At 41.9% G+C, this 18,174-nt stretch overlaps 1 protein-coding gene across 2 annotated transcripts in view; it reads right to left on the bottom strand.

Annotated features, from left to right (window-relative positions):
* The window catches only part of Efcab11 (EF-hand calcium binding domain 11), a 136,310-nt gene that overhangs the window by 39,323 nt on the left and 78,813 nt on the right, over positions 1-18,174 (bottom strand). Inside the window, exon 6 of one of the 2 annotated variants that reach the window (XM_013014220.1) lies at positions 1,046-1,615. The exons of the other annotated variant lie outside the window; for it this stretch is intronic. Coding sequence (XP_012869674.1) covers positions 1,564-1,615 — 52 coding nt within the window. The 3' untranslated portion in view covers positions 1,046-1,563. Of the gene's footprint in view, positions 1-1,045; positions 1,616-18,174 lie in introns of those variants that run through there. 2 annotated transcript variants of the gene reach the window in all.

Raw genomic sequence — 18,174 nt, 5'->3', positions numbered from 1 at the left:
TCAGTCATGGGGCTTGAACTCTGGGCCTGGGCGCTGTCCCTCAGCTCTTCAGCTCAAGGCTAGTACTCTACCACTTGAGCTACAGTGCCACTTCCGGTTTTCTGGTGGTTTTATTGGAGATAAGAGTTTCATGACCTTTCCTGCCTGGGCTGGCTTTGAACCGCGATCCTCAGATCTCAGCCTCCTGAGAAGCTAAGATTACAGACATGAGCCACCAGCGCCCAGCTTGTTTTTAAATATTCACTTCAAAACAACAATAAATCCACTGCATTTCAGTGCATTTTTATGAAAACTAATTTCACAAAACAAAAAAAAAATAGCAAGAAGACTATCATGATTTTACATTTTTTAGGTCTTTAAAATATTGTGTAAGTATTGAAAATATTGCATAATAAATTATAGTTATATTTGCATAGCTGCTTCTAAATTCCCTTTGAGCAAATATGGTTATGATATGTAGCAAAAAGTATGGCCTTCCACAGATATGTAGATGGAAATAGTATTTTAATAGTCTTTTGACATGATTGCAGATATTCTTGTCAAAGAGTATGGTATACTTGTTGGATATGGTGGTTCACCTTCTGTAATCCCAGCTACTTGAAAAGCACAGATTAGGAAAGTCCAGATTTGAAGCCACGCTGGACAAAAGTTAGTGAAATCCCATCTTAATAATGATAATAATAGTAATAATAACAATAATAAAACTAGGCATAGTGATACATGTCTGGAATCCCAGCTACATGGGGGTCATGGCGAGGTAGAGTGTGGCCCAAGGCCAATCAGGGAAAAAACGTATGACACATTATTTGAAAGCAAATAGCTTAAAGCAAAAAGGGCTAGGAGTGTGGCTTCAGTAGTAGAGTACCTGCCAAGCAAGTGCAAGGTACTGTATTCAAACCTCAGTACTGAAAAACAAACAAAAAAACACCTCACAATACTGTACACTTAATAAGGTACATTTCCTTTAAGGCTGGCTGCGATCAACACGTGAAGCAGTATCAATTAACCTCTCATATTTTATTACATTATATGGATTTTTGTCAGTACTTTCCATGGATTTTTCACCTAACCAAGATGTGTAGCTTCTGTAACATCATACGCTGGACATTGAAATATAGGTATTCACTCATGTTATAGATCTTCTAAATGCTAACACATTTCCTTACACAATATAAAAACATGCTGTTTGTTAATATCACTACTGAACTCATCACAAAAGTCTTTATTGAGAAACTGTCAAGTTCACCAGAGGAAATACAAGCTTCCCAAATTCTAATTATCACTTGAAAGCTCAAATTCTGTCATTGGCAATAAATTCTATCAGCTGTTTTTTTGTCTTGAGATGACAGGCTTATTTCATTCACTTCTGAGAAAATGTCCACCAAATTACCATCGTCCGAGCCACAGCAGTCTGTCCGTCATGACAGTGCTTCGCTAAGGGGCGGCTGGCTGGGAGCTCATGAAGGCAATGCTGACTCGGTTTTCCTGGAGATACACATGAGACCACGGAAGGTGATCAGAATGGCATGTGAATACTCCGAAGATGAGCATTTGAGGAGCTAATCAATTTTTTTGTTTCATCCAAGACATTCTTATATGAAATGGAGCCTTCTTTCTGTGTGGGAAAGGGAAAAACTACAGTAGTTCGGTGCTACTGTCTTGACACGGTTCAATTCAGTGAAGTAACCCAGACAACTTTACCTGCTTTTGATTTTGTGCCATCCATGCAGATGCCAACAGAGGGGAGCAAGGTAAACGTTATCTCCATGACAGGAAAAGGTTTTGGTCATACAAAGTCCACACGTACAGCATGTCTAGGAAGATAACTAACACCAGGAAGGCCATCTGTCGCGAGCAATTTGGATCCCGGGCCTCCTGATCTGAAATCTCTCTTGAGCATCTTCTGCACGGCTAATCCCACCCCCATTCTTCCCTCTCCGGCTGCCCAGTTGCTTCCTGTCGCTTTCCAACTCCCCATCCAACACAGAGCTGTGGTTCAAGCCCAAGAGTTAACACCGAGGCCTTAATAAATATCTCTATGGAACTAAATTTTTCCGGCTTCACTTTTTTTTTTTTTTTTTGGGGGGGGGTCTGGTCATGGGGCCTGAACTCTGGGTCTGGGCAATGTCCCTCAGCTCTTCAGCTGAAGGCTAATGCTCTACCACTTGAGCCACAGCGCCACTTCCGGCTTTTTTGTTTTTGCTTATGTGGTGCTGAGGAATCGAACCCAGGGCCTCAGGCATGCAAGGCAAGCGCTTTAACCACTGAGCCACCTTCCCAGCCCCCCGGCTTCACTTTTGTTGTTAATTCTGGGACCTGTGTTTCCGTGTCAGCTCTCTGGCTTCAGGCCCCATGATCTGATCAAGAGCAAGGTAAGCTCGCCTTGGTATTTTGTTTTTCTGGACCACTGTGAGGTGACCTGCCAGGGTGCACCTCCCACTAGTACTGTCTTGCAATGTATGGGGGCCAGAGGAGACAATGGGAAGAAGATTTATAGCAATTAGCCTTATAACTATAAAGCTGCAGTGCTATAGAATTATAATGATCAGAATCAATTTGTATCAATTGAGCAACTAGAGATTTGGAATCAATTAATATGGCTTACGAATATATCTAGCTAGAATATAAAGTACAACTGTTTCTGTGGTCTTACAGCTTGTGAGACTAGTGAAAACAAGATTTCATCTGGTCAAGGGGCAGTCGCTGAAGTGAGTACACAGACCAACTGTAGTTGGCTGTGTGCTCATCCACTGCTATCCACACAGTACTTTCTGAATATGCATCTGGAGTCCATGCAAGGGGGAGACCTTGGAAAAAGCATTGTTTAATTAAAAAGTTGGACTTCGGTGTACACAGGACAAGTTAAACATATCATTTTCTGAAAATAGCTTTCAGCAAATAACAAACTAATTTAGAACCAGAGTAATATGATTTTCAAGTTACCTTATTAATTCATTTCTTAAATCATGAAAGAAGTTTCCTTCTCCTTGTACACTTTTTCTTATATCCCTTTTGTGAGTGTCTTGAATTTGGGTTTTCACATCGGTACAACTCCCTTGCACTCTAGCCAGCTGAGCTCCCTCATGGATTGTATGTGGGAAATAACCTCCCAATGGTTTAAGAATCAGATACAGAATGGAAAAATGTCCTGTGTGCCTTTCTTCAAGGAAAGCCCAGGAAGGTCTTGGAGACTTGGAAAAGATGTCTCATGCTGTCCTAATAGTGCAAGGCAGCACTGTGATGGAATTCTAGGAGATACCACAAGTCTCTGCTCTGTAGAAAAAGGCTGAAGATGGACAATAAGAAAGCAAAAGCCCATGAGGACTCCCCATTCTACTGGCAGGTCCCCGGGGCCAGGAATCCTCAGTGCAGCTACTCCCCTTCTTCACAAACAGGAACACACTTGATCTCATGGCCACCGAGTAACAGTTCTTCATAGGATCTGGGCAATGCATGCACACTGGTCCAGATTAGAATATTGGTCCCATCACTTACAAGCCGGGTGACCTGAGGCTTAACCTCTCTAATCTTCAGAGACCTCGTGTATAAAATAGAGTCAGAAAGGAGCTCCATTTTATGAACTTTTATTGTAAGACTGGAGAGAGATGGTCTGTATAAAGTGCTTAGCAATGCTGGTATGCAGTAAGTCTGAAATGACAGCATTACACTTCTGTAAGCACAAGCCATGTTTCCTAGGAGAAGAAAGGAACCTGGGCCTTCAGATATATTCTTAGATAGCTTTCTAGATTCCATGGCACTTTTTTGTTTTCATTCTTCAAGACAGTATAGTTCACACCAGCTTTCTCTACTTTCTCATGTGTGTGTGTGTGTGTGTGTGTGTGTGTGTGTGTGCACGTGCGCATACTGGGGCTTAAACTTACTTGGCTTTTTGTTATAGCAATAAGAGACTGGACTCAGATTTGGCTATCCAGGCTGGCTTCAAACTTTGATTCTCAGATCTCAGCCTTCTTAGTAGCTAGGCTTTGCTCTACTTTCTAATTGCCAATTTACTTCTGATCTCAGGGCCTGCCTCTGTCCCTACTATTTCATTCATACTGCCATCGTGAACTCTCCATGTTTGCATTATTGCCAAATCCAAGGGATCTTCAAGTGCTTACACGTAGCCATCTCCTGGTGGTGTTGAAGACTATGGATCATTCATTTGTTTTCTTCCTCCTCCTCCTCATTCTCTTCCTCTTCTTCCCCCCTCCTTCTCCTTTTTTTTTTTGGGTCCGGTCGTGGAGCCTGTACTCTGGGCCTGGGCGCTGTCCCTCAGCTCTTCAGCTCAAGGCTAGCGCTCTACCACTTGAGCCACAGCGCCACTTCCGGCTTTTTTCTTTTTGCTTATGTGATGCTGAGGAATGGAACCCAGGGCCTCATGCATGCAAGGCAAGCACTCTACCACTGAGCCACCTTCCCAGCCCCTCCTTTTTTTTTTGGTAGGTCATGGGGCTTGAACTCTGGGCCTGGGCACTGTCCCTCAGTTCTTCAGCTCAAGGCTAGCACTCTACCACTTAAGCCACAGCACCACTTCCAGCTTTTTCTGCTTATGTGGAGGAACCGAACCCAAGGCCTGATACATGCAAGGCAAGTACTCTACCACTGAGCCACCTTCCCAGTCTCCATTCACTTGTTTTCTAAAGTCTTGTCTTTTAGCTACCAGTGATCCAGGGCCACATCTTTGTTTCTGCTTTTTTCATTCTATAGATCTTCTTGTGTGACCTCAACATACCAACAATTTCAGGCACCAAAGACTTTGGTTCACCAGTTGATTCCATCTGGCTTGTGGTCTGCAGAGGAGACCCTGCATGTACACTGCATGTAAGAGAGTGGATTCTAAAGGCAGACAAGCCTAGATTCCAGACACTTCCCTGTGCTTACCAGGTGTTTTGTTTGGCTATGACAATATTCCTTGACTATTTATTTATGTCTTGGTGCTGGTTCTGGGGCTTGAACTCATGGCCTGGATGCTGTTTCTTAGCTTTTTTTTTTTTTGTTGCTGTTGTTCAAAGCTAGAGCTCTCTCATTTGAGCCATGCTTCTTTTTCCAGCTTTTTGCTGGTTGAGTGGAGATTAAGAGTCTCGTGGACTTTTCTTGACTCTCAGATCTCAGCCTCCTGAGAAGCTAGGAATACAGGCATTAGCCACCTGTACCTGGCCTTAACTTAGTTCAGATCACTTCTGTTCCAGGATGTCCGACCATATGCTATTAGTTTTGAAGTTTTGATCTCACCTGCCCCCACTCCCATCATCCTTCACTCTCCATGACCCAGACTTAGCACACATCTTCCTGTTCCTCCTCTCTCTTGGCCTGTGTCCCAGCATTCCTTCCACCACAATGTCCATAGCTCCACCCCCCTGTGTCTGCCAGGATGGCTCCTGTTCCTCAGCTTCCAGCTTGAGCATGGGACTAAATGTCCAACAATGGGAATTAGGTTGGGATAGTTCCAACAGCCAACAACTGACAGATTGCTTAGACAGACAATGCTGGCTTTAAGACATATGTTTCATAATCCTATTTTGGTAGGGAAGAATGAATATATACTCAGAAAAGGATTTAAAAAGTTATTCTAGAGGTTTCAGCAGTGATTTCTGAAATGTAAATGGGATTGAAGCTTGTTTGCTTGTCTCTATAGCTTCTGTAATAAACAAACATTGCTCCTGCAACTAACACTCCCCCTCCCATATTTTCAGTAAGATACTTTGTAATACCTGGGCATTTTAGTGGTTCATTAATACAATAGATTTAGACAAGGATGACTGGTACAGAAAAACAACTTGGAAAGTAACATGAAATAAGTAGTAAAAAATAAGTACTACTTAAGAACATGAAAATGGTCACATGCTATAAAAAATGAGCAGGACAGAGAAAACAAATACTCAAGAGATTAACTTTCAACCAATGTGTGATTTCAGCAAGATTATTGGGTTGACTACATTGCTGGTACTAGGGCTTCAACTTCGGGTCTTGCACCTGCTTGGCTTTCTTGCTCACAGTTGGTGCTCTATCACCCAAGCCACATTTCCACATCTGGGATTTACTACATTGTATTTTCCTGAATTCAATGTTATTATTAACTTTACCTTCTTTTTTTTTTTTTGTCGGTCATGGGGCTTGAACTCTGGGTTTGGGCGCTGTCCCTCAGCTCTTCGGCTCAAGGCAAGCACTCTACTGCTTGAGCCACAGCACCACTTCTGGTTTTCTAGTGGTTTTATTGGAGATAAGAGTGTCACAGACTTTCCTGCCTGGGCTGGCTTTGAACCACCATCCTCAGATCTCAGCCTCCTGAGTAGCTAGGATTACAGGCGTGAGCCACTGGCACCTGGCTAACTTTACCTTCTTGACAACTGATTTTCTCTTTGCCACATTAGGAAAACAACTGAACTCCTCAGAGCACATCGCTCCTTTCTTCTGATCACTGATCTACCTACTTATTGCCATCTCATTGCCACAGGTCCTCTTTCTTTGTACCTTCCCAACAGTCATGTGTCTTTGTTCTGGTAAAGCAACTTTGTGGTCCTGGAGCTGTCATGTAGTTTCAGTTTTCTATGCCTTTGCATTTGTGTTCTCTTAAATGCCTCTTAGCCACATGCATGTGGCACATCTACTTGCACTGATACAGTGTGATTAGCATCATCTTCGAGTATAGCACCAGTACAAGTTCCACCTACTTTATGGACCTGGATGTGTTTTCTTTGCCTGGGCCATTCTGAGCATCTCACATTGTGTGCTCTGTACATCAATATCATTTTTTTTTTTGTGATGTAGCAAGTTGCAAGAGAGTGTTTTGAGGGATGATGCTGGGATTTGAACTCAAGGCCTTCTACTTGCTTGGTGGGCACTTTACCACTTGAGCCACTACTCCAGAGAAGGTGCCAACATTTCAGGCTCCACCACAATACCTGTTGAATTACAAACTCCGAGAATAACACCAGAAAGATGTTCAATGTACTCGCTCTACTCACCTCCCCTTGGTAAAATATGAGCCATTCTTTCCCAAACTCTACAGGTGATTCTTCTGCATGTAAAGTTTGAGAGGCATTGGTATATGGGCCAAGAACTGGTCACTACTGCCAGAATGCATTGACAAACAATTGGGACACTCCTTAATGTTATTTAAAAAAAAATCCAGTCCTTCCAATCTTTGGCTTTTGTACATGTATACATAGAAAATAACCAGTCATGTCAAAAATGTCCAGAGAGGCTCTATTTAATTGTTGGCTCCCTGAAGAACATTTAACTTCCTCTTCTAAAAGGAGGATATAAACACTAGACTTCATTTGACAGGGCTTTACTTATTCCTGGTTCTTTGTTTCCTAACATCTTGAGATTCCTTAAAAACTAAGTTTGTGTTATAATAACTCCTCATTTGGGATGGGAAATGTGAGCCCATATCTTGCCTAGGACCACAGTGTAGTTTAGTGGTGGGGGAAGGGTGGGGAGGGGTTATGGATTCAGCCTGAACAGCCTCCAAATTTCAATCTGCTACTCCATGTTCTTTTTTATCTGGAGTTTTATCACAGGAATTAACTTGAGGTAGAGACCAGGGTGGGCTCCACCCAACACTCTATTTTGTGATGAGACAGTTTAAAGTACAAAACTTCTTACCCTCTAGCCTCCTGGCCTGAAGGACATTCTTATTGGGCCAGAAATGATTTGTTGGCTTTGTAACATAGGCGGCCTTTTTACATCTCCTTCTGTAGCGGCTGAAATCTTGGCCCAACTCCAAATGCCCCACTTGGGTTTTGTTCAGGAACGATTTCTTCCAGCTGCTTTATTTGTTCCACAATTACATGTATGAGCTTCCAGAATGTGCAAGATCACAAGTCAAATGAAAGGCTTCAGTTCTCAGTTTGCATAAAGAGATAAAATTTGAAACCAAGGAAAACAACAAAACTTGGCTAAATGAAGGGCTAAGTATAAATGAGACAATAGTATTCCCACTAAAAGGTCAGCACAGGCTAACATGCCGAAGGAAAACAGACCCTGCAGAGAAATCATGGGATTGTTGTACCGCATTTATGGTCAGTCACACTAGCAAAAGGGGGTCTTGGCTTCTCCTGAAGCACTCACAACTTGAGGGCTCAGAGAAAGGAAAAGCACATTGGTATCTGACAAGAAAAAAGACAAAAGTGACCATATAATACAGGGTTCCTTATTGGAAGAATTGGAAGAGAATATCTAAAAGTAAATTTGGGCAACTTTATGATCGGCCATGGTCTTGGGAACCATGATCCAAAGATTGTTGGTGAATATAGTCATAATATTTAACATATATATGTGAAAATGGAACCAGGTAGTGGGGGAATGGGTAGAGTTGGGAGACACGGGGGAGAAAGATGGCAGAAGTGATATTCATTAAGATGCATTGTATTCATACACTGATATGCTAGATGGAAAATTCTTCATACAAAGATAATTTAAAGATAGGATGTTAAAAAAATGAAGAGTGCTGGATACTGGTAGCCCATGCCTATAATCCTAGCTACTAAAGAGACTGAGATCTGAGGATCACAGTTCAAAGGGAGCCAGAGCAGGAAAGTCTGTGAGCCTCATATCTCCAATTAACTATCACAAAGCTACAAAGAGAGCTGTGGCTCTAGTAATAGAGCACTAGCCTTGAACAAAAGAGGTAAGGGGAAGTGTCCAGACCCTGTGTTCAAACCTAAGGATTAGCACCAGGAGAGAGAGAGAGAGAGAGAGAGAGAGAGAGAGAGAGAGAGAGAGAGAGAGCAAGCCAAATTGTATCATCAAATGCCAAAAGGAACTTTAGATACTTTTCTAAAGCAAAAAACTGAGGTTAGTCTTATGAATGTCAACATACATACTGGAAAGTATTTAACATGGATGGAGCTCTGTCATCACTTGGGCCTCACATACATAGACACATCTTTTGACTATGGTGAGAGCACAGTGGTTGGTATATTGCAAATGGGCTAACTGTTGTATATAAGGAAAATCAAAGGCAAGGAAGCCTTCAGAAGACTGGTTATAAACAGTGAAGATGCTCCATCAGAAGCAATCTGAACCAAGAGCCAACAGTTTATTTCAAAGTCTCTTCGCAAGAGGGAAATACACACAGTCATGGAACCTGTTGGACCCCTTGGATCTCTCAGATCCCCCAGCTGCTAGAAATCGCCTGCTGCCACTTCACAGCTTTCAGCCAAAGGCAATGACCTTGCTCTTCCTGCTCAAGGTTATGCCCCTCTCCCTGGAATGTCTGGTCAACAGAGAACAGGGAAAATTGCGGTAGTCTCTACCTCAGAGTGTGTTTAGGTATTTAATTTTAAACTGCACACATACACATTTCCCCCCCTTTGGGATTTGGATCTATGAGGAGTTTGAGGGCTGGTCTACTGAAAGCAGACCTCATTCTCTGCCATGCATAGACACCTAAAATACATGAGTTGGAACTGCTTATTGTGCTTTCCTATAAAAATTGTTTTAAAACCCTTAAAGACCACTGAAACATAATGCAGACAGGGAGTACCTCTGGATACTTTATTCCTGTTCCCAATCTTGAAATGTTATCTTACCCATAGCTAAAGTGGTAAAATCCATAGTGACATAAATGTATCACCTTGACTCATATGTGCACAGTCACATTAAGTACTCTTGTAGTGTATATACACAACACAATTGTTTATTTCCAGGTTCACATCCAGTACACAACTAAAGCTCTGGACTCATTAAAAACAATCGCTTCCCGGTTTTACTTTATCTCCTGCCCCTGGCAGCTGCCATGCAGCTTCTGGTCTCCATGAATTTGACTATCCTCGGAACTTTACCTTAGTCATCTGTTAACTCTTACCCAAACTCCCAAGTTAACATTTGCAGAAGAAAAGCAGCTGGCTTTGGCACTTATATTTCATCTGCTTGCCTAAGAGTTAAGTATAATTTATGATCATCATAATAATGAGTTCAACTGATATAAATAGATTGTGAATAAACATCAACAAGAAACAAGAACAGGTTTAGGTTGATGTGGAAATGCATGAGCATACTAAAAAGGTGCCTGTCACAAGTATTCAGTTTGCTGTGGATGTTCTCAAGAAAGCCTGGCATAGCAGCTGGAAGTTCCCTTTAATCTGGGGAACTAGTTAAAAACTCTTCTCATATAAAAAAGGTCACCAGCATTGAATGCAGACCAATGTGCCAGACTCTATGCTATACCATGTGTATAACTCACATAGAGACAACTATTATCATCACCCTCATTTCCTCCTCCTCCTCTTCTACTTCCTCCTCCTCCCCCTCCCCTTCTTCTTCCTCTTTTTCTTCTTCTCCTTCTTCTCTGGTTAGTTGTGGGGCCTGAACTCAGGGTCAAGGCTAGTGCTCTACCATTTTGAGCCACAGATCCACTTTCAGTTTTTGAGTCATTAATCAGAGGTAATAGTCTCACAGGGACTTTCCTGACAGGGCTGGCTTTGAACTGTGATCCTCATATCTCACCCTCTTGAATAGCTAGGATGACAGGAATGAGCCACTGGCACCCAGCTCTTCATTTTCTTTTAAGAGACAGTGTCTAGCTATGTTGCTCGGCTGGCCCTAAACTAGGCCCAAGAAATCCCCTGGCCTCAGCCTCCTTAGTAGTCAGTATTACAGACAGCAGCTACCCTGCCCAGCCCACAGTCCTTATTTCATATACAGGATACCTACACAGAGATTAAACAATTTATCCAAGGTGACACTAGGCTGAACTTTCCAACTCAGTGTGACTCCAAGGCTTGTCTCTACTTTACCTGCCACACTGGTTCCAAAAATGAGTATTAGAATAAAAAAGGTCTCACAAGAATAAAAATGCAAAAATGAGTCTTTGTTTTCCATTGGCATCATACAAAATGACAAAATATGTCACAGCTAGTGTTTTTTAAGATGAATTTCACACACAATGGATGCACTTAAATCCTCACAACAACAGAAAGTAGGTTGTATAGTCTGCAATTGTTATTTGTTTACACGAGAATGATTTCAGCTAATTAAAGACAGAATAGTGAGGCGATATTTGTAAGGAAGAAGTAAAGCCAGGCATCTTAATTATGCTCCCAGAGTACCACAAAAAAAGAGGATAAGCTGCAAATAAAAAATAGGAACTTTCAGACTGCAATAGAAGCTAAATGTGTCACATCTTAAGATAACTCTGAATAGACACAGAGGCAGAGAGAAAATTTTAAATAATTCAGAGTCAGAAAGCAAGTGACTAATCGGGGAGATCTCATGACAACTATCTGTGGAAACATCCATGGAAAAGCCAAACTACAGTTCTATTAGAAAATAAAGCCCAAAGCCAAGTGCCACTGGCTCACACCTATAATCCTAGCTACTCAGGGCTGAGATCTGAGGATCATGGTTCAAAGCCAACTGGAGCAGGAAAGTCTGTGAGACTTTAATCTTCAACAAAAACTACCAAAAAAAAGCTAGAAGTGGAGCTGTACCCCAAGTGGTAGAGTGCTAGCCTTGAGCAAAAAAGCTCAGGGACAGCACTCAGACCTAGAGTTCAAGCTTCAGGCCCGGCACACACAACACATACATATACACACATATGCAGACATACATATATATATATATATGTATATATATTTATATACATATATATATACACACATATATCTTTACACACACACACACACACACACACAGCATTACCTACATGGATTTGATCACAGAAACTAATATTCTCCAAATAATGAAAAACAAATGCATGAATGTGTGGTTCGCTATTAAAAAGAAATAAAGTTAGATTTCAAAAGCAATTAAAAGGCAGGCATTAAGATTGCCAAATGATCATCAGGCGCAAGCTCTGTGGAGTAGCCTGGAGAAGCCATGGGAAGATATCCTCATCTTAAAGGATTATGTCCACTAGTGACCTCTGTTGCACATTGTTTCAGGACACGAGATATAAAAACAGCAGCAGAGATCCCAAGAGGGCAGCTCCTAACCAGGAAAGGCTGCCTGCATCTTCCTGCTCCTTTCTCCATCAATGTTTCATGAACTAACATCATCAGATACCAGCTGCGCTCATCAGACTTTCATCGCTGTGACAAATACCTGAGAGAAACAACTTAAAAAGAAGACAGGCTTTATTCTGGCTCATGGTTTCTGAGGTTTCAGTCCATGATTGGCTACTGGGTCCATTGTTTTTGGCCACGCAGACAAAGAACAATGTCATGGCAGGGAGGACATGACAGCCAAGATGCAGAGATATAGAGGTGGAGATGGAGAGAGAGAGAGAGAGAGAGAGACATATAGACACACACACAGAGAAAAAGAGATGCAGAGAGAGAAAATGAAGAGAGAGATGGAGAGACAGAGATGGAGACAGATGGAAAGAGAGAGAAATAGAGAGAAATGGAGAGATGGAGAGGGAAGGAAGTAGGGAGGGAGAGAAATGGAGAAAGATGGAAGGAGAAATAGGAAGAGATAAAGGGAGGGAAAGAGGGAGAGGAGGATGGGAGAGAGGGGGAGGGGTAGGATACCCATCAACAGTATAACTCCAATGACTTACTTTCTCCAATGAGGCCCCACTTCTCACCATCTCACAATAATGCCAGCAAATTATGAATCCATCAGTGGATGAACTCAGTGGTTGTGTCAGCGCCCTCATGATTGAATCACCTTTCAATGACTAGATCTACAAGCTGGGATCCAATTTTTCATTATTTGAGTCTTTTGGGGGAGGGCTCCCCTTCCCATCCATACCATAACACATGACTAAGATCCAGACGCTGACCCTGAGATCTTGGGAACCTTCTTACCTCAACACCCTTATACCCATTATGGTACAGAACACCTGTAACTGTTCTATACTTAAAATACACCTGCCATGTTGACATTACCAGCAGCCCAACACCTGTTTCTCCTTTTGTGCCCCTTGTCATACTGAATGAAGCCATGATTCACTCAGAGGCACAGACCAGAGGCCTAGGATTCACCCTGAACTCTGCCATATCCCTCCTGTCTCATTCTGCCTCACCACAGGCCAGTGAGTACAGAAAACAAGCATCATTTGAACACATCTGTTCACATAGGCTTTGTCTTTCTTTTTATTGTGATTAGGAGCTCCCAAGAGTTTGGCCAAGGGGTCTGACATACAAGCTCAATTATTGAGCTCCAACTTCAAATTTAAATACCATGTTCAATTTCCAAGGTAGAATCATTAGAAAAATGAATAAGAAAAAGAGGTTTTCTTTTTCCTTTAGCATTTTAAATACTGGGAAATTGTAGTATGCTGTTTAGAGGAAGACGAACACTGATTAACATCAAAAATCCTTTTTTGTTGGTGAATAGTCCAGCTAGTTGTCCAGCTTTCTTTTTTCCTTTTCATAAAAAAAAAAAAAAAAGATGGGCCAGGCGCCAGTGGCTCATGCCTGTAATCCTAGCTACTCAGGAGGCTGAGATCTGAGGATCATGGTTCAAAGCCAGCCTGGGAAGAAAAGTCCATAAGACTCTTATCTCCAATAAAAATCACCAGAAACCTTGAAGTGGCTCTCTGGCTCAAGTGGTAGAGTGCTCACTTTGAGCTGAAGAGCTGGGGGACTACGCCCAGACCCAGAGTTCAACCCCCAAGACCCACCAAATAAGAGATGATCTGGAGGCCCCACCCAGCAGTAGAACACTTACCTCGCAACCATGATACCCTGAGTTTAAACCTCAGTTCTGCCAAGAAGGAAAAAAACATATAATACAACATGATGTTATGGGCTATTTATCTACGTATCTATGTGTCTATGTATGTATCTATCTATCTATTCATTGAACAGATGTTTCATTTGATTGTGTGATTTGATTTACATCTCCCCATTTCCTATTGTACCCCATCCCACTTCTGATAGCCTTTGTTTTATTCTCTATCTCTAAATACCTGACTTCTTTCTTTTTTTAGATTTCACATATGAGTGAGATCGTGTCATACTCTTCTTTCTGTGACTGGCTTATCTCACCTAGCACAATGTTCTCCAGACCCATGCACAGTATAGAAAATGGCAGGACTGCATTCTTTTTGAAGGCTTAATAATGTTCCTTCTGTGGACATACACACCACAGTTTATTCTACCAGTGGACATGTAAGTGGTGATAAGGGACTGTGAGTAATGCTGCAATGAACATGGGAACATTGGTGAGGTGATGATTTCATTTCCTGAAGAATACATCATTTAAATTTCTCTACCTATCTCCCGACTGTTTTCCATAATGGTTGTACCACCCTTCATTCCCACCAACAGTGCATAAGTTTGCTCTTCTTCACACCATCACTGCTGGAAATCACTGACTTTCTGACAACAGCCCTCCTAATGGGGTGAGATGGTATGTCAGTGGTTCTAATTTGTATTTCTCTGACATCATTCTATGGACGTGATGGCCATTTTGTGTCCTTTTTGCATGTCTACTCAGGTGCTTCCTTTGCCCATTTCACTTGTTTTTCTACTCCCGTTGGTAGATGGAATGTCAATCCAGATCTATGGTTTGCAAAAACCAGCTTAATTTCAAGGATGCTTTGGTCCAATCAAAGACTTCCTTGTGATAGTCTCTTAAACTGTAATGATACATTCTGGGCAAACCCACAAACACCTCCTAAGTAATTTCTCCAATTTGAGATCTATAAGGATGGGGCTTTCCTTCCAACAGTACCTTCCTGGCAGCATCTGATTTGAAGTAGCAAGAGAGACATGAGTTTGAATCCAAAACTTACTAATTGTGGGGTTACAGTTCAAGTCACCACTCCTCTCACTGGTAGCTTACTTTCAGAGAAAAAAGAAGGTAATGTTGTTAACATATGGGCTTCTTAAATTCAATAGCAAATGATACTAATAAATAAGGGCCAGGTATTGCTCTAGACATCTGAAATTCCAACAGACAAGACATAGCTTTGTCCTTTAGCTCTCGTAGTAGGGCTGGCAGATACAGACCAAAACTTGTAACAGCATGACAAGATACACACTAAGATCAAGTTGCATGAAAGCAGAGAGGCTGATGGGACTGAAGGTGCAGGCAAGAACCAAAATGAACCAGCCTGATGCCTGGTTCATGTAATAAACATCTTTTTGTTGATTTCTTTGCCACCTTCCTCCCCCAAAGTCCTGGGTTTACAGCTGCTTGTTAGTGACCTGGTCTTTCTCTTGTTGTCTCTGAAAGCTCATATTTCATACTGACAATGAAATGTCTGATGGTCTCAGGTTCTGTTTTTTGGTAGAAACTCTAGTTTACCTGTCTTTTGCAGATCAGGAATTCCTTGTGCCTGCTCTTATAATCATACAAACAAGAACCTTATGCAATTGATATTCATGGACTCATTTGGAAACTGGACAGATTGCTTAAAAGGTTCCCCAACTACCTCTCCTTCATTAAGAAGGTTTTGCAGAAAGGCTAAATCCTGAATGGTAGGCTAGACAGGAAAAGTTTGTAGTCTGGAACACAGACAGAAAAAAAATGACATCTTTTGATTCTAACATTTCATGTATTTTACCACTGTAGCTCATTATCTTAGACAAGAGAATAAAAACAAAGTAGACACTAGAAGTAATAAAGTGGAAGCCAGAAAGTCTGGTATACGATTTCTAGTCATGGATAAAGAAGTAAACAAATGACTTGGATCATAGATGCTTTAGATTCTGGGTAGAACAGCTGAGGTAGTGGACAGTGTTTTACATTAGAATTTCTGGATATCTGAAACTATAGCCATAGATTCTTTTAAAAAAATGTTTGTATGATCTTTAAGCCGTTTTATAAAGGAGTTGTCACTTCACAAAGCAGTTTAAGAACAGAATACGTCTCAGTCGCTGTGACTGCTTTCCTCATCCCCCCCCCCAAGTCACCCTTTCCTCCAATTTTCTTAATTGTGGAGGATATGCATGGAATATTATGATTGCATTCTTGCCCTTTTCTCTCTCTTCATTCATCGATTCCCCTCTTGATCCTCCCACTTTTGAGTACTTGTTTCCTGGTGTTTAGGTTTGTTGGACTATGACTTCACTTTTTTAAAGAATTATATCATCTGAGCTTTCTTCTTAATCTACCATAGTTCAGTTAGTATAATAGATTTGTGTTTGCTTGTATACCACCCTGGAGTGTTTGTTTATATATTTCTAAATTAATTCTAGCTTCTACTTCCATATATCAGAAAAGTGGGTTTGTTTCTTTTGTCCATTGTGGGGCTTGAACTCAGGGCCTGGATGCTGTCCCTGAGCTCCTTTGCTCAAGGCTAGTACCCTATTACTTTGAGCAACAGCACCACTTCTGGTTTTCTGGTGCTTAACTGGAGATAAAAGTTTCACAGACTTTTTTTCTCAGACTGGCTTTGAATTGTGATCCTCAGATCTCAGCCTCCTGAGTAGCTGGGATTACAATGTATGGCATGGGTACCCAGCTGAGAAATAGATTCTTTATGCTCTTTCCTTTAAAAGGAATGTACTTACATCCCTAAATATGGGCACAGGGCTTCCTCGAGGCTATTTCTCTTAGATCATTTACCTTTTGGAGAAACCCACCCACCAGGCTGAGAAGACACTAAGCAGCCCTAACAAGCAGGCCATGTGATAAGGGAACAGGGTCAACCGGGCATGCATTGGAGACTAATCCTCCAGCCCCAGGCATGCCTGAGAAACAGGATCTAGGATGACTGAACTCAGCATGCCCAGATCCCTGCCCTTCAGATAAATGGGAGATACCCAACACTTATTATTTTAACTAGCTAAGGAGCAGGGCATTAGTTATTTAGTGATAGCTAACAGGTCATCAGGGTATCAGCCATAGGTGTTTTGTTTTTTGCGGGGGGGGGGGGAAGGGTTAATCATGGGGCCTGAACTCTGGGCCTGGCACTGTCCCTCAGCTCTTCAGCTCAAGGCTAGCACTCTACCACTTGAGCCATAGTGCCACTTCTGGCTTTTTCTGTTTATATGGTGCTGAGGAACTGAACCCAGGGCCTCATGCTTATGCAAGGCAAGCACTCTACCACTGAGCCACCTTCCCAGCCCCAGCCATAGGTTTTTGTATTCTCAAAAAACAGTTCTTTCAGCCACACACCAGTAGCTTACAACTATAATTCTAGATCCTCAGGAAGCTAGGGGTCAGAGAATCAGGGGTCAGAGCCAGTCAGGGTAGACAAATCCAAGAGACCCTTATCTCCAAATAATCATCAAAAGGCTGAAAGTAGAGATGTGGCTCAAATGGTAGAGGACCAACAGTGAATGAAAAAACTAAGTGAATGTTAGGCCCTGAGTTCAAGCCCCACTACACACACACACACACACACACACACACACACACACACACACACACACACACACACACACCCCTCTTAATGTCTTCTCATGGAACTGAAAAATACAATATATATAGCAATGAAGTGGAAGACACATTATGACCTCACCTCAAGAGACTAGAGTTAAAAACACTAGATTTACATGATAACTGAAGCAGCAGTTTCAAACAAGGTCAATGGCAAGGTTGTGATAATGAAAGCAAGTAACTTCTCAGAAAGCTACAAAAATTAGGCAAAAAAAAAGAGGAAAGCTATCCTCATTAGATTAAAATCAGAGCTGTTTTTGCTAGAACTGGATGCCTAAATAATTTATTTCCTTTATTAAAAAACAAAATTTTATATGGATGGTGAGAATTATTCTTTAAAGGTCCAAGGTGTTAAATCTGTAAACAGAAGAAAGGGTATTTTATTCACAAACACTTTGTGTATATCTAATTCTTGCCAGAAATTACCCTAGGCCTAGAGAATAAGATGACAGAAATGATTCTGGATCTTTCAGTTTCCCTCCTTACAGAGGGAAACTAGTGCTTCTCACGGGGACATGACCTGTGTATAGGCTCATTTCTAGAAGGCTGAACACCAGAGTGGGAGGTGCGGTGTCTGGGTGCTCATGATACTAAAATCATAATTCATTCTGAGGCTTCACCAGAGAGCTGGCAAGGAGGTTGACACCATAGCATAAGCCATTCACTCTACCTTCAATACTTACTGAGCACAATTGAGGATACACTCTGGGCCCCAAAACAGGTAACGTGGTAGAAAAATATCAGAGGCAGCCAGACAAGGGGAGAAGGGAGGACGGAGGCCACACCCAGGCAGATGTACAGGTGAGGAGCACCCTAGTACGTCTTTATTTGTTTATTGCCAGGCCTGGGGCTTGAACTCAGGGCCTGGGCACTGTCCCTGAGCTTCTTTTG

This window comes from Dipodomys ordii, unplaced genomic scaffold (genome assembly GCF_000151885.1).
Source record: "Dipodomys ordii isolate 6190 unplaced genomic scaffold, Dord_2.0 Scaffold2, whole genome shotgun sequence".
Taxonomy (NCBI): Eukaryota; Metazoa; Chordata; class Mammalia; order Rodentia; family Heteromyidae; genus Dipodomys; species Dipodomys ordii.
The sequence above is the reverse complement of the archived record's forward strand: the minus strand, read 5'-3'. Positions and strand labels throughout refer to the sequence as shown.